The sequence below is a fragment of the Jaculus jaculus genome, chromosome 20, assembly GCF_020740685.1.
Source record: "Jaculus jaculus isolate mJacJac1 chromosome 20, mJacJac1.mat.Y.cur, whole genome shotgun sequence".
NCBI lineage: Eukaryota > Metazoa > Chordata > Mammalia > Rodentia > Dipodidae > Jaculus > Jaculus jaculus.
The window spans coordinates 23,120,415-23,136,560 of NC_059121.1; the positions used below are offsets into that span (position 1 = coordinate 23,120,415).

The 16,146-nt window shown below is 48.9% G+C and overlaps 1 protein-coding gene across 1 annotated transcript in view; it reads right to left on the bottom strand.

Moving 5' to 3' along the window:
• Positions 1-1,135: 1,135 nt before the first annotated feature.
• The window catches only part of Snx18 (sorting nexin 18), a 34,861-nt gene continuing 19,850 nt past the window's right edge, over positions 1,136-16,146 (bottom strand). Inside the window, exon 2 of the mRNA XM_004664943.2 lies at positions 1,136-4,332. Within this exon, the coding sequence (XP_004665000.1) occupies positions 4,079-4,332 (254 nt within the window). The 3' untranslated portion in view covers positions 1,136-4,078. The remainder of the gene's footprint in view (positions 4,333-16,146) is intronic.

Consider the following 16,146-nt stretch of genomic DNA (forward strand, 5'->3'; position numbering starts at 1 on the left):
AGGAATAAACTGGGCATTGTGGTGCATGCTTTTGATAACAACACGAGGGAGGCAGTGGTAGGAGGATTGCTGTGAGTTCAAAGCCAACCTGAAACTACAGGGTGAATTCCAGGTCAGCCTGGCCTACAGCGAGACCCTACCTGGGGTTGGGGGGGGGGGCAGAGGAATGACACCCAGTGAAATGCGGTTTAAGAACAATGGGCTAGGGCTGGAGGGATGGAATAGCGGGTAAGGTGTTTGCCTGCAAAGCCAAAGGACCCATGTTCGATTCCCCAGGACTCAAGTTAGCCAGATGCACAAGGTGGTACATGTGTCTGGAGTTCATTTGCGGTGGCTGAAGGCCTTGGCCGGCATGTTCTCTCTCTCTCCCCCCCCACCCTCTTTCTCTCTGTCAAATAAATAAAATATATTCTTAAAAATAAATAAAAACAATGGGCTTGAGCCAGACCCTAATTTTAATGTCAGCCTCGTCACTTAGGTTGTGATCTTGGACAAAAGAAAGGAAACCTCACCAATCCCTTTAACTCACCTAAGAACAGGAGACAGAATGGGCTGATGCAAAGACCAGCAGATGCAGCTCCTACTGAGGTTCCAGTCATTCCCTTTCTTCCCTCACAGGCCCTCTAAGAAAGGCAGGCTGGGGCAGGGAGAAGTCAGGAAGGAGACAGAGAGAGAAACACTTGCAAAAGCAGTAAGATGCCACATCCCAAACCCCCACAAAGAAGGTGAATTTAATTCCCATAGGACTTTGGACCGCGTGGGACCCACAGGTGCCCATTACTTTGATGCCTAGGAAGGTTGGAGTTAGCCTGTTTCTGGCTTGTGAACGGCTGTGCTGCGGCACCTACTGTGTGTCCGACGTTGGGACACAGTGGCTCTTATTTCAGAGCTGTCACAAGTTACTGCTTCATTACTGAGGTTACCCACATGGGCAAATCCTCCGGGAGACCACCTGAATGGCTTCGGGTTCCAAGTTCATCCAACTAGCCACAGCTTCACAGCTAGTCTGCGGGGCAACTGCAGCTGAAGGCCTAAGACGGAGGACCAGCTCTTCCATTTCTCTGTCAGCCTCACATTACAGAAGCGCCTCCTTGATGGGGAGAAATAATCATAACATGCCACTGAAGCCAAGAAATAAGCAACCTTTGTTTATTTTCTGAAAGATAAACACCGCTGATCTGTAGTGATCATAACACTGAAAAGAAATAAAACAACATCCAACATGTCCATCTAAAAATAAATTATACCCTGTTTTACTTATTCTGTTAAACAAAGATAAAGCTGGAAATGAGAAAATTGGGTAATGCTTATTAAAGGCTTGATGACTCAGACATATTTGATTCTGAGAAAATAAAGGCAAATAGAAAAACTGTGTACAGCAATGAACTCAGTAAAGATTGACATTTAAAGGCTTATATATACACTTTACACGCTTGACAATCTAGAACATGTTTCAGGTCCTTAGTTATGAGGGCAGCGGCAGGATGTAAGATGATTAAAGTTGGCATTTGAGACGCAGCTGCACTGTTACAAACGGGCAAGTGCACCGTGGAGCCTGGGGACTAGCGGCCCCGACCCCAACCCTGACGCCCTTCCCGCCAGGGCGACCCGGTTTTCACTGCTCCCTCCCCCATTCTGGGTGTGAACTGAACCTTCAGACCCGGCCTGCGGTCAACCGGGCCTGAGGGAAACAGCAGAGCCCGGCGTGAGTGCGCACGCCCTTGTGTTGGAAACATCCCAGGTCAGGATTACAAGTTCTAGAAATGAAGACAGGTAATACCTTGAAGGGCATGCTAGTTTATTTTTTTAAATGGTACCACACTGATCATGGTGACCAGTAGACACACGATAATGGCTTTTCTCTTGGTAGTGACATCGCAGTATTTCCATATACTGAAATGTATATAGAACCGGGAACGCCAGAGAGTAAGGATGAGGGTGAAGATGCACACTGAGAACTCTGGTGCTTGAACCCGCAGAATCAATGTAAGCCCCTACGAGTCGATGGCATGACGCTACGCACTTAGGAAGGACAAAATTCTTAGGAGTCGGCAGCATGAATCTATTTGTACTTTAATCTCTGTCATTTCAGCTATGTCCACCATGGCTAAAGCAGTCATGTAAGACACCCCACAGCATTTCCATGCTACCATTGCACAAATTTAGTGACCTTACTACCAAAAAATAAAACTACCATCAAAAGAGGCAAAAAAAAAAAAAAGTGACTTTCAAATCATTTGAAAAGCAGAGTGCTTGTCTGTTCAAAACAGACTCAAACTGAAATTATGCTGTAATTATGACCTCCAAGCTCCTGAAATAAAAATTTTAAATATACATGGGTTTTGTGCATATAACTGTTTTGCAATCAATATGAGAAAGGTACATTTATTCAACCATGTATTTGGTGACAGATCCACATGTCTGTGTCAAGACCAGGCCATGGACGTTAAATCTGGCGCCAAGGATTCTAAGGTACAACATTCTGACCCAGTATCAGTATCGTTATAATCTGATCTTAAAAATTCAACCCACATGAGGTCACCTTCAAAGAGAGTAAGTGTGCTGTCGAGTGGTCACCGTCCCAGTGACCTCTTCTTCTGACGGTTTTCTGCAAACGGGCCTCTGATACCGTGACTCACCATGACTTCAAATGGACCTCTTTGCTTGTTACCGTGTCAGTACCAGGGACTTCTGAGGCACGAGTCTCATTTCAAAACAACAGTAGCTTACTGACACTTGACCCTTCAGTGAGTTTTGAAATCGGCAAACTCGAGAATCACATTATTAGCTCAGCAACTACAAAACCATTTTGAGAATGAGGCATTCAAGCCACACTCTCTTTGTGCTTTATAAATTAAGCTGCTTTTGAATCTTTTTGGTATTTATCAGCCATTTGTATTTCCCTTATAACAACAAAAGAATATATTTAATTTTTAGGGTTAAATGTTCTACATGGGGGGCTTTATCAATACTTAGTTCTTAAAAACACAGTATAAATCAATTTTTTTCCTTCGGTATTGGAATAGTAGAAATTTCTGGTCCCTCTTTAGATCAACCAACACCACTTTTTCATCACGTATAACACTGAAATTTACAGACATCCCTGAAAAGTTTTTGATTAAGTAAACGAGTGAATCACAGTGGAGTCTCAATCAGTTAACAGTGTAGATCCATTTAAAACAAAACAAAAATCAAACAGATGAGTTATCAAAAGGAAATCTTCAAGTTAAAAAGCCTTCCCCAGAACTGAGACCCAGTGGCGCTGTTACTGACTCTGCTTGTACCCTGACCGAGCAGCCCCGTCCTCCTGCGCCCAGCGCTGGCGCACAGGCAGGAAGCCCCGCGCGGGAAGGCTGTCCCACGGCAGCATCTGCGGGAGCAGGGGACCCTGTCTCCTCCCTAGAGACCTCACGTCCAGGCACGGCCTGCGCCTCTCCTCTACGTGCACAGGCATCTCATCAGATGACGCTCGCTGTGCAGAGGGCAGCTGACCTCCCCCCACCCCCGACAACAGGAGGTTTTCTTCAGTGTCGTCAGCCTTTCACTCTTTCAATCAGGAAAGTTGGGGTGTGGCGCGGGAGAGGGGGAAGGGGGCAGAAATGAACCAAGAGTCTAAAGGCACAAAGTCGCATAGCTGCTCTAGTTGGAGTTTGTAAACAGAGAACAGGTTGAATTTAGGTACCCCGATCTATGAGAATAAGAAGGCATCCACAGCAGGCTTTACCCAGCCGGCTTCTTTGAGACCCTCCATGGGTTCTGAGGTCTACAAAGTATCCACTAAGATACCCATACTTCAAAATGCAATAAGGCAAATAGTATAATCATTATTCCAGAAGTTACAATGGTAGTGTAGGCATACATAGGGTATTTAGTTACAGAGTGTGGTACTGTTCTGTTATATAACCATTATTAACTGCTTCTCTCCTACAGAATTATATATTCAGCTGGGTTTCAGTTGAACACAACACCATCCTTGTACCACCACTGATAGCTGGCAATAGCTCTTTGACAGCAGTCTTTATTCTGCTGTGGAAATTCTCCTTGAAATGAAAAATGTGCACAATCCCATGTCCAGTCATTAAACACTATCGTACTTGTGAAGAGCTTCTTCCAACTTCTGGGTCACTTTTTGGAAAAATATTATTTGTTGTTGTAAGAAATGCTGCATCTGTGATTTAAAGTCTCTCACTCTAATTTGATGGAAGTGGTGAATTTCAGCCAAAGTAGCAAAAGAAATAGTGTTACAGCGGTCTTGAATGCCGTCCGCCTTTTGGGCCTCCATCTTCCCTTCCTCCACGTGCCGCCTGCTCTCCTTCACCTTGGTGAGGGCTCCTGCGGTGAGAAGTGACACGTCAGTCAGAGCACGCGCGGGCACAGCCGAGCGTCGCAGCTAAGTACCGCCACGATCCAGACACAGGTAAGACTTGCCTAAGCTATTTCAAAGCCCTTTAAAATAGTGACAGTGGGAAATGTCATTTTGTTTTCTTTTGTCATTTCCAGGTAGGGTCTCACTCTAGCCCAGGCTCACCTGAAACTGACGCTGTAGCTCCAGGCAGGCCTCAAAGTCTCAGCAACCCTACCTCTGCCTCCCAAGTGCTGGGATTAAAGATGTGTGCCACCACGCCTGGCCGTAAATGCCCCCCTCCCTTATTTTTTTAAATCTGGTAATGATTCTGGAAGCTTTCACAATGCTGTCACTTCTCTTGACCAAACAATTTTCTACCTGACTAAATTTTATCTGCAACATTTCCTGAGTTGTTATAGTTAATAGATAATAAAGTACAAGAAATTATCTTTAAAGGTTAAATGAAAAGAATTTCCCCGTGCTTAAAACGAGACTACTATACCCATGCACAGTAAAGGAATTACATATGAAACAAGGCCCCATAAAGGAAACCACACTTCCTAAAAGTCTTACAGAGGAATTACCACGTCGTGCTTCGGCCCTGGAACATGTCAGCAGCAACTCAAACTGGCTTAAGAAACGTGCCACAGAGGGGGCAGGAGCTTAGCAGTACTGCCAACGTGCGAGTACGGCTGTCCCCATCAGGGTGCCCGTGCGGTGCCAGTCTCCCCAAGCACGAGCGCAGGCCGGATGGACGCCCGGCGAGGCAGGGCAACAGTCCACGCAGGCCTGCTCTGACCTCATCGTCCGGCATGAGACCCACACGTAGCAACCAGGCCTGGAGGAACTAGAAGCCATCACTTGCTTAGGACTGGAGGGACGGTCAGACCTCAGGTCTACCCTAAGGATCACTTCAGAACAACACCAGAGGCAGGGCAGCTTCTGTCTAGATTCACCCCAGAGGGACTGTAGAGTGGGGGTGTCTGTCATTAGCAGATGTCTAGATTCACACCAGAGGGACTGTAGAGTGGGGGTGTCTGTCATTAGCAGATGTCTAGAAATCACACAAGAGGGATTGTAGAGTGGGGGTGTCTGTCATTAGCAGATGTCTAGAAATCACACCAGAGGGATTGTAGAGTGGGGGTGTCTGTCATTAGCAGATGTCTAGAAATCACACCAGAGGGATTGTAGATTGGGGTTGTCTGTCATTAGCAGATGTCTAGAAATCACACAAGAGGGACTGTAGAGTGGGGGTGTCTGTCATTAGCAGATATCTAGAAATCACACAAGAGGGACTGTAGAGTGGGGGTGTCTGTCATTAGCAGATATCTAGAAATCACACAACAGGGACTGTAGAGTGGGGGTGTCTGTCATTAGCAGATATCTAGAAATCACACAACAGGGACTGTAGAGTGGGGGTGTCTGTCATTAGCAGATGTCTAGAAATCACACAACAGGGACTGTAGAGTGGGGGTGTCTGTCATTAGCAGATATCTAGAAATCACACAAGAGGGATTGTAGAGTGGGGGTGTCTGTCATTAGCAGATGTCTAGAATTCACACCAGAGGGATTGTAGAGTGGGGGTGTCTGAAATTAGCAGATGCCTAGAAATCACACAAGAGGGATTGTAGAGTGGGGGTGTCTGTCATTAGCAGATATCTAGAAATCACACAAGAGGGACTGTAGAGTAGGGGTGTCTGTCATTAGCAGATGCCTAGAAATCACACAAGAGGGATTGTAGAGTGGGGGTGTCTGTCATTAGCAGATATCTAGAAATCATACAAGAGGGATTGTAGAGTGGGGGTGTCTGTCATTAGCAGATGTCTAGAAATCACACAAGAGGGACTGTAGAGTGGGGGTGTCTGTCATTAGCAGATGCCTAGAAATCACACAAGAGGGATTGTAGAGTGGGGGTGTCTGTCATTAGCAGATGTCTAGAAATCACACAAGAGGGATTGTAGAGTGGGGGTGTCTGTCATTAGCAGATATCTAGAAATCATACAAGAGGGATTGTAGAGTGGGGGTGTCTGTCATTAGCAGATGCCTAGAAATCACACAAGAGGGACTGTAGAGTGGGGGTGTCTGTCATTAGCAGATGTCTAGAAATCACACAAGAGGGACTGTAGATTGGGGTTGTCTGTCATTAGCAGATGTCTAGAAATCACACAAGAGGAATTGTAGAGTAGGGGTGTCTGTCATTAGCAGATATCTAGAAATCACACAAGAGGGACTGTAGAGTGGGGGTGTCTGTCATTAGCAGATGTCTAGAAATCACACAAGAGGGACTGTAGAGTGGGGGTGTCTGTCATTAGCAGATATCTAGAAATCACACAAGAGGGATTGTAGAGTGGGGGTGTCTGTCATTAGCAGATGTCTAGAATTCACACCAGAGGGATTGTAGAGTGGGGGTGTCTGAAATTAGCAGATGCCTAGAAATCACACAAGAGGGATTGTAGAGTGGGGGTGTCTGTCATTAGCAGATGCCTAGAAATCACACAAGAGGGATTGTAGAGTGGGTGTGTCTGTCATTAGCAGATATCTAGAAATCACACAAGAGGGACTGTAGAGTGGGGGTGTCTGTCATTAACAGATGTCTAGAAATCACACAAGAGGGACTGTAGAGTGGGGGTGTCTGTCATTAGCAGATGTCTAGAAATCACACCAGAGGGATTGTAGAGTGGGGGTGTCTGTCATTAGCAGATGTCTAGAAATCACACCAGAGGGATTGTAGAGTGGGGGTGTCTGTCATTAGCAGATATCTAGAAATCATACAAGAGGGATTGTAGAGTGGGGGTGTCTGTCATTAGCAGATATCTAGAAATCACACAACAGGGATTGTAGAGTGGGGGTTTTCTGTCATTAGCAGATATCTAGAAATCACACAACAGGGATTGTAGAGTGGGGGTGTCTGTCATTAGCAGATATCTAGAAATCACACAAGAGGGATTGTAGAGTGGGGGTGTCTGTCATTAGCAGATGTCTAGAAATCACACCAGAGGGATTGTAGAGTGGGGGTGTCTGTCATTAGCAGATATCTAGAAATCACACAAGAGGGATTGTAGAGTGGGGGTGTCTGTCATTAGCAGATGTCTAGAAATCACACAACAGGAATTGTAGAATGGGGGTGTCTGTCATTAGCAGATGTCTAGAAATCATACAAGAGGGTCTAGAAAGCACACAAGAGGGGCCACAGGATGTGGGAGGGAATCTGTGATGCAGGCAGCAACTCTGCTCAGAAGCGCAGTCACCTGAGCATGTTCAGTGTTAGTTAAGCTTTCCACCGGTTCCCAGAAACAAGTAGGGATAAAGTGTAAATCACTCACACAGCGAGCCCTCACGTCACTACAGCACGCCGACAGACAGGAGCACTGGTATTAAATAAATCCAGGGCTGGAGAGACGGTTTAGCAAAGCCTAAGAACCCAGGTTTGATTCTCTCATACCCACATAAGCCAGATTCACAAGGTGGCACATGCATCTAGAATTTGTCTGCAGTGTCCAGAGGTCCTGGAGCACCCCGTTCTATTTACCTTTTTCTCTCAAATAAATAAATATTTTAAAGGGGGCTGGAAGGATGGCTTAGTGGTTAAGCGCTTGCCTGCAAAGCCTAAGGACCCAGGTTCAATTCTCCAGGATCCACGTAAGTCAGATGCACAAGGTGGCACACACGTCTGGAGTTTTCTTGCAGTGGCTGGAGGCCCTCGTGCACCTATTCCTTCTTTTTCTCTCTCAAATAAGAAATTTATATATAAAGAATAAATCCAGTAAAGGTTGAAGAGCATACTTAAAAGCTGTGATTGTTTGTCATTTGTGGGATGGGATCCAGAACCTTGCACGAGCCAGGCAAGTTCTCTCCCGCCGAGCGGTAGTCGATTTTGTTTTGCACAGTTCAAAAACCTAGGAAGTGAAGAAGGATCAACAAATTTCACCCAGAGAAAGGTACGTACGTGTAGGTTATATATGCAAGCATGGGTTTTCATGATGCATTCTGAGAGATCTTTCTCTGAAAGGGGCAGAGCAGGACACAGCTCAGCAAGGGCAGGTGTCCACGCGCGCACTGCTTCCGGCCACAGAGCAGCGCGGCGCAGGCTCCTTCAGGAGCGCCCCTCCCTTCCAGAGCTAAGAGCCCGCTCTGCAAGCCCACCTCCAACACTGCCCCGGCCGGCAGTGCAGCAAAGCCCTGTGGTTGCCTACTCTGTATTAAAGACTTCTTCCCACCCCAGAGAAAAAGAATTATTACTGCTTGCAGCATAGTACTCTGTTACATGTGTACAGGTGGAAGAGACCAGGAACACGATAAGACGTAAAACTCCAGGAACCACCGTTTCACAGAGCAAGTGAAAATGTGAAATGCAGGTTTAACATGGGAAGCAGGGAAGCGGAAGGGAGACAAAAGAGAAAAATGTAGAGCACGTCTATCTGTGTGTCTGGGTGATTTGCCTTTTGCTGTGTGCTTCAAAGCACAGCGCTGGAGGCAGGGGGACAAGCCCTGCCCACAGGGACCTGACCGGTCTGGGCAGCAGCTATTGGCACAGCGACAACATGCAAGCGTGACAGCTTGTCACCAGAGCCTGCTTTCCACTGGGGGAGAAGGAAACCTGGCTGGAGCTGGCTGAGTGTGTCTTAAATTGCAGTTTGTCAAACCCCAAACTGGATCCCATTTTCCAAAACCACACTGAGGTACACGGGACCACAGATGTGCATCCGTGACACCCGATGGAGAAATGAACAAGTCCGTGACTTTCAGAACTTACCACAACCACATGCACTTGAGAACTGGTGGACACAGCAACACGCGCTGGAACGAGCGTGAAGGGGCCGGGCGGCTGCACGGTGACCTCAGCACCACGTCAGAGGGCGCCGCGCCTGGGGTCCCTGTGCTGAAGAGCCAGCCCGAGACAGGAGGGTCCCTGGGGCAGGCTGGAGTGTGTAAGACAAACTACCAATTCGAAACTGCTCTGTGAAATCTTACTTACCTCAATTTGCTAACTGAACCAGTAAAGTTCCTTAATATTTAAAACTGTCTAACTTTCTTTGCTGAGCACAAGTAGGGGACTACAAAAATATCAAAAAAGCAGCTCAAACTTCAGTATTCTGAACGTCTAAGCCAAACTTAAGGCGAGGGAGGGAACGCTTTCTTTTTCTTTTCCTCCCTTCTTTCCAGCTACTTACATATACCCCAGTGGAAGATGACATAATTGTGAGCTATCACTACAAATATTAACACACAGCTCTTTTGGGAATGTATGGGTCTCTACTGGGGCATTCTTATAATGACATGCTTTGTTTTGCAAATGCAGAAGGACAGGACAGAACATTTGAAAGAGTAAGCACCACCCACAGGCCACTTCTACAAGAGTTTGACCCACTTAATGCCATTCAAATTCACCAGCACAATGTGTCAGGATTGCAACAGCAGGGAGAAAAGGAGACATGCATGCTTAAAAACAAAAGTGACATTACTCCTGTGTCAAGGGTTAAAATTATTTTGAGATGATAAGGCATAAAGGCCTGAAACAATTGAAGACCTATGCAAAACAGTATCCAAGGGCCTTTTTCAATAAGGCACTAGGAAAGCACAAAGAATAGTGAAAGCCATGTATCTATCATCAAGGAAATTTACCTCTCCACAAAACTGTATCCATGAGCCAGGTGTGGTGGGACCCACCTGTGATCCCAGCTGAGAGAAGGCGGGAGGATTTCAAGTTCAAGGCCAGCATGAGCTACATAGCAAGATCCTGCCTCCAACTGTGCTCCCAAATGCAACTAAATGTTTCAAAGTGTAACAACCTACTTTAATTGTAACTAAACTGATTTTCTTTACACATGCCTTCAAAAGAAAGCAAGATAATTAACAACTAAGAAACTGACAGCAATATACTAACAACCTAACCTTAGTTGTTGTAATCAGCCTTCTCTTTACTGGGATTAAGCATTCTACAAGTAGCTCATGGAGGAAAGAACGATTTTGGCTTACAGTCTTGAAAGGAGGCTTCCTGAGGGCAAAGGAACCCGGGGCGCAGGCAGAGGCTGGGCTCCATGGTCTGGCCTTGCTCAGGACAGGCAGCAGAACGCGGCGAAGTGAAACAGCTCCCCAGCAAACTGCTGCCGGCTGGGGACAAAGCATTCAGGACACAGGAACTCCCTAAGTACCCATAGGGACACGTGATTCAAACCACCACATCAACTAAAAACCTCCCAGCTGAGTACAAGAGACAAGCTGCCTGGCCTCATTTATGAACGACCAGCCACTGGCTTGGAAGGCTGGGCATCAGAACCCAAGGCCTTCCAGAAAACACAAGGCTTCTCTTATAAAATATTTTGCAAAGGCTAAAAAAGAAAAAGTTTATTTTCACACACACAAAAAAAAAAAGCCATTTAAAACATTCATTCCATACCACCCTCTAACAGACAAGGAACATACCGTCCTTCCTATGAAAAAAGATTATTACAAAAACCAATTATGTTACTGACCTGGAATAAACAGAGAAAAGTAACACCTAAGCAAGTTAAACACAGGTATGTAATCGAAAGTGTGTCAGCACGTGGGGGTGGCAGCTGCTTTCTAGGGTCCCAGGAGCTTCCGCCGCCCCTTGCACGGAGCCCCTGCACTCCCGGGTCACCCGTTTCCAGTGGAGACGGCGGTGCAAGCATCCGCGAGTCCGCAGTGCACTATGAAAGAACTAGAGTTCGGGTTTTGTTAAAAACCACTGTGCGTCCATGCTCATTCTACGGGCTCCTGTGCTGGGAGCTATTCACCAGCACACAGTCTCTAAGCTTCACGCCACTCCCCTTTAAAAATTTAAATACCCAAAGACAAGCAGAGCTTGTACATTTTTCACTCAAGTCTGGAAGGTAAGGAGCCGTGGCTGCAGCAAACCTCTTCTGGGACAGGCAGGTCAGTACAGACTCGCTTTCTAGGACGGGTCTGCGGGGGTTACACAGAAGTGCACAGGGACCGCCCGGCCAGCTGCAGGGCGGTAACAGCATTTTCACATCCCAGAAGCACCCCCTTGGCTGGACTAATTCTTGTCAGGCCCCAGAGGAGGGAAAAATAAAAGCTTTAAAAGCTGTTGCCCCCACACACCTTTAATCCCAGCACTTGGGAGGCAGAGGTAGGAGGATGGCTGTGAGTTCGAGGCCAGCCTGAGACTAGAGTGGATTCCAGGTCAGCCTGGGCTACCCTGAGACCTGGTCTGGGGAGGAGGGGCCGTTGCCCAGCATCTAAACAACAAGGACACCACACGGTCATCATCACATAATCCATAACCCAAGGTGTCGGAAGCTCCACTTCTTAAGGGCCTAATGAGGAGTTGCCCACGTGCTCATTAGTGCCACATTGCTTTCAAAGCTGAAAAGGGAAATGGAAGGATTGGAGATGAAATCATACAGTCAAGTCTAAGGTCAAAAGCAGCACTGCTAGACAGAAAATTCCGTAATGCTCACAGTTACGGCGGAGTTTTAAAAGAAAAGAATAGAGAGATCTGATCAACAAAATGGCAACGAGCAGCTCTCTCAAAAGAAGTACCAACAGCCAATACGCGAAACACATGGAAAAAATGCTTAGCTATTCGGGAAGTGCAGATCAACACTACAAGCGAGCTGGAGAGATCACTCAGCGGTTAAGGCACTTGACTGCAAAGACAAAGGACCCTGGTTCGATTCCCCAGGATCCATGCAAGTCAGCTGCACAAGGCAGGGCATGCATCTGGAGTTTGTTTGCAGCGGCTGGAGGTCCTGGCACGCCTCCTTTCTATCTGCCTCCCTCTCAAATAATTAAGAAACGAAACAAAACCACAGTGACACTCCATGTCACCCCAGACAGAATGGGTGTGGTCAATGACAGAGTAAGAGCTGGTGAGGCCTGAGGGAAGCCAGCCCGGTGTGGGAGGGCGCGTTCGTGCAGTCACTGTGGACAAGCAGCATGCAGGGGCCTCAGGAAACCAACCGCAGAGCTGCCGCCCGCTGCACCGGTGCCACTCCTGGTATGAAGCAATCTCAAGTCAGCACAGAACAGACGCTGCTTATCCACAATGCCAAGAGTCATGCTGTGGAACAGGCCGAGTGTCCATAAGGGATGACCGAATGAGAAAACGAGGCATGTGGGCTGGCAAGATGGCTCAGCAGTTAAGGCGCTTGCCTGTGAAACCTAAGGGCCCATGTGCGACTCTCCAGATCCCACGTGAGCCAGACGCACCAAGGTGAGGCAAGCGCAAGGTCGCACATGCCCACTAGGTGGCGCAAGTGTCTGGAGTTCGATTTCAGTGGCTGAGGCTCTACCACACCAATCCTCTCTCCTCTCTCTAAAATAAAATTAAAGAAAAAAACAGAAAATGTGGCATGTGTAGTGGAGTGTTCAACCACAAACAAGTATAAAGCCATGCCAGGCGCAGGTAAATGGATGGACCTGCAGCATGTTAAGTGAAATAAGCAAAACACAGGAAGATAATTACATTTTTCTTCCAGGTGAAATCTAGATTTTTTAAAAAGACAAGGAAGCAGAGAGGAGGCCAGCAGGAAAGGGGAGGGGCACAAGGGAGAAGAGTGAGAGGGCGACCACGAGCAAAGTGCACTGCAACAAAGATGCAAATGCCACGTGAAACCCAGCGCCATGCACAGTGAAGACGGCCAATTAAAGAGTGGGGGACACAGCTCAGTGGGTAACGTGCGTGCCACAGCGGCGTGCGGAGCCGACTTCAGACCCCAGTACCCAGGGAAAGCTGATGTGTGGTCCTGCTGCACCTGGGGTGAGGAGGTCAAGGACGTGGTGGTTGGAGTCAGGTGTCCCCCACAGACTGTGTGCTCTGTATGCTAGGGCCCCAGCTGGTGGCAATCTGGGAATTGGGGCCGCCTGGAGAGGGTGTGCTGTTGGGGGCCAGTGCTCGGCTCAATCTTCTGCTGCAGGCGTCCACCCGGCGCTGGCCAGGAGGTGATGTCCACCCTCTGCTCAGGCGATTGCTTTCCCTGGTCACCACGGAGCTTCCCCTCTAGTCTGTAAGCCAAAATAATCCCTTTCCTCTCACAAGCTGCTTTTCTGCCAGCAACGCGCAGCTGACGGCAACAGACATCGAGACCAGCCCGGAAGCTGCAGCAGCAGCTCGGGGCGCAGCGGTGACCGTGTGAGCAAGGGACGCCGCCTAAGGAACGAGGGGGGGGGGAAGAACGACACCGCACTGTCCTCTGACAGTACCGCGCACACGCACGCTCACTCACAGCTACCTACACACAGGACAAGTAATATTGACACGTGTCCCCGGGGGTGACATTTTACAAAGAGGGCATACGTACATAGTTATTACATGTTTCTCGGACTAAAAGACGTTAGTTAGTCGCATCCTGAATAACACGAGCAAATAAACACTCACTATAAAGGAGCTGCTACCGTGGAGCAGGGTGAGCGTGTTCCTCCAGAGCAATCCGGAATGTTCTCGCTCAGAAGAGAGCCCTGCTTACAGGACGGGGACAGATGCACATAAGAGCCGGAGCACACTGGGCAGACAGACGGGAAGGTGCCAGCGCAAGGGAGGGAGGCGGCCGCCGCCCAAGCAGGCCGGCGGGCGGGGCACAGCGTCCCAGCAGCCCGGCCGCCAGCACCGTCCGGGCGTGCCAGGGCGCTCTGTGCAGGGCGCAAGAGGGGCACAAGAAAAGCCCCCTTAAGGGTTCAGGTAAGCATTCAAGTTCAGTTTGATAAATTAAGAGGAATCTCATGGAACAGAGTTCACCCAAGAGCTAGTAACTCTGAGACCTTCTTCCTTAAAGGCCACAGGAGCCCTGAGGAAAGAGGTTTCCTGCCACTCAAGAGTGACGGAGGCCCTGGGGCGGGCAGCTGAGCTGAGGCCCAGGGGAGCAACACGGAGTGGGTGACAGACAGGGTTATTTAAGATGAAAGGGACCTGGAAGAATTTTTGGATATAATCTTCTCAATCTTACAAGAAAAGAGGCTGAGTGCCTTGACCAAAATATCCCAGTATTCATGACAACGCCTCACTATCCCCGCCTGTCCTGGCCCTTTCCGCTCCCTGTCCTGCGTGAGTGGGTGTCCATGCCCGTGTTCAGGACACTGTCACCCTCTCTATGGACAGCCTGAGGGGTCCACAGATGAGATTTGAGATGGAGACTGTCCAGCTACACGCTCTTGAAAAGGGACCTTCCCAAGCCAGGAATGGACGCTCGGGCTGGGCGGGCGGGGTGGGGGGGGCAGGAGGACCTCCACAAGTTCAAGGCCAACCTGGACACTGGAGTGAGTTCCACACATGCCTAAGGAAACTCAAAAGGGTCTTTCCAATGTGGTCAAAGTTAAAGGGAAACTAACACATCTGCTTTGTTTGGAGCCTGTTAAATAACCAAATCTCCGAGACACCAACGCAGACTCCTTAACAGGGTTCATTGTCACACTTGTCACAACTCAGAAAGTCACCTCACTCCATTTCTCCACCATGAAACCCGGTCCTACAGACATCTGAAGTCCTGAATTGACCTGCACCTCCCCTGCCGTTCTTCTTTGTGTCTTCCCAGCGTAAGGCGTCTGGCACAGATTTCAAAGACGTTCACGCCGGAACGAGCAAAGCAGGGAGTAACTGCATCTTTGCTGCTAACGCATTCACACTCAATTCCAGAGGGAGTGTGTTACTCACGTGTGTAATGAATACAAACAAAATGATCTGCTTCATAAAATGCACTAATATCCTTCTTCTAAAGGGCTCAAATTAACAAAAAAAATCTTCACTTTCCAAATGAACGATCAAAGAAGTCAGCATAACCCAGGAGTCACAGGTTGTCATTAGAAAAATCTCAGTGCCAGGAGTGGGATTCCGTCTAGGGAGTTCTCGGCCAGGGAGGCCCCAGGCCCCAGAAACATGACGGGGCACGGCCGCGGCTCGCGGTGCCCGCCAGAACGAGGTGGTGAGACTTGTGCTGACGAGACCCATGCGTGGGCTGCAGGTCACTGAGGAGTCGAGCGGGAAGCCTGCTCCGGGAGGAGAGGGCCGCCGGGGCTGTAAAGCGAGCCTCTGAGCTACTGCCCGCGGGCGCTCCAGCGCCAGCAGCCCTGCGCGGTCCCTCCTTCTGTCTAGAGGGGGCAAGGCCCTCTGGCCGGCACGCGCTGGTGGGCACGGGCTGGCCCTTCCGCCTGCGTCAAGCCCACGGTAAGCCGAGCTCAGGCGGCACACGTGCATTCGCTGAGCCGCACTTCCGCGCGGACAGACGACTCTCCGGGCAGCAGCTGACCAGCCAGACGAGAGGAAAGCAATGCCCCAGGCGGTGCCGCCTCGGCACTTTAAGGAGAGGAGCCCCACAGCGCCCCAGGGCCGCGTCCCTGTCCCCAGTCTGCACCCCTCACACACAACGCTGTCACTAAGCAACAGGGATCCAAAGGCGACATTTTCTCACTAGGAAGAGAAGAGAAAATGAGAGAGGAGACAAGAAGGATTTTGAAGCCCTGAATGTGCCAAAAGCAGCAGTAGACTTTTGGTCCCCCATGGCCTTTCTCCAGAAAGCCAAGGCCTGGAGGTGTGAGGGGAGCAGAGGACGGGCGGGAGGCACAGGGCAGTGCAGTGGAGCCTGGGCTCCGCTCTTTACTCTCCAGTGCTCAGAGAGAATGCTATTTTGGCCACAGGGGCCTACTTCCTTCTGACTCTCCTCTCTGGTCCCCACTGGGGCTCACTTCTCATTCCTTCTTCCTCACGCCTTCCTTCCTTCTTTTGGGTCTTCACCTATCTTGACTCCTTTCTCTCTCTGCTCCAATGTTTGTCTTGTTATGTGCAAACACAGACAGAGAGAGTGAGAGAATGAGAATGGGCACAC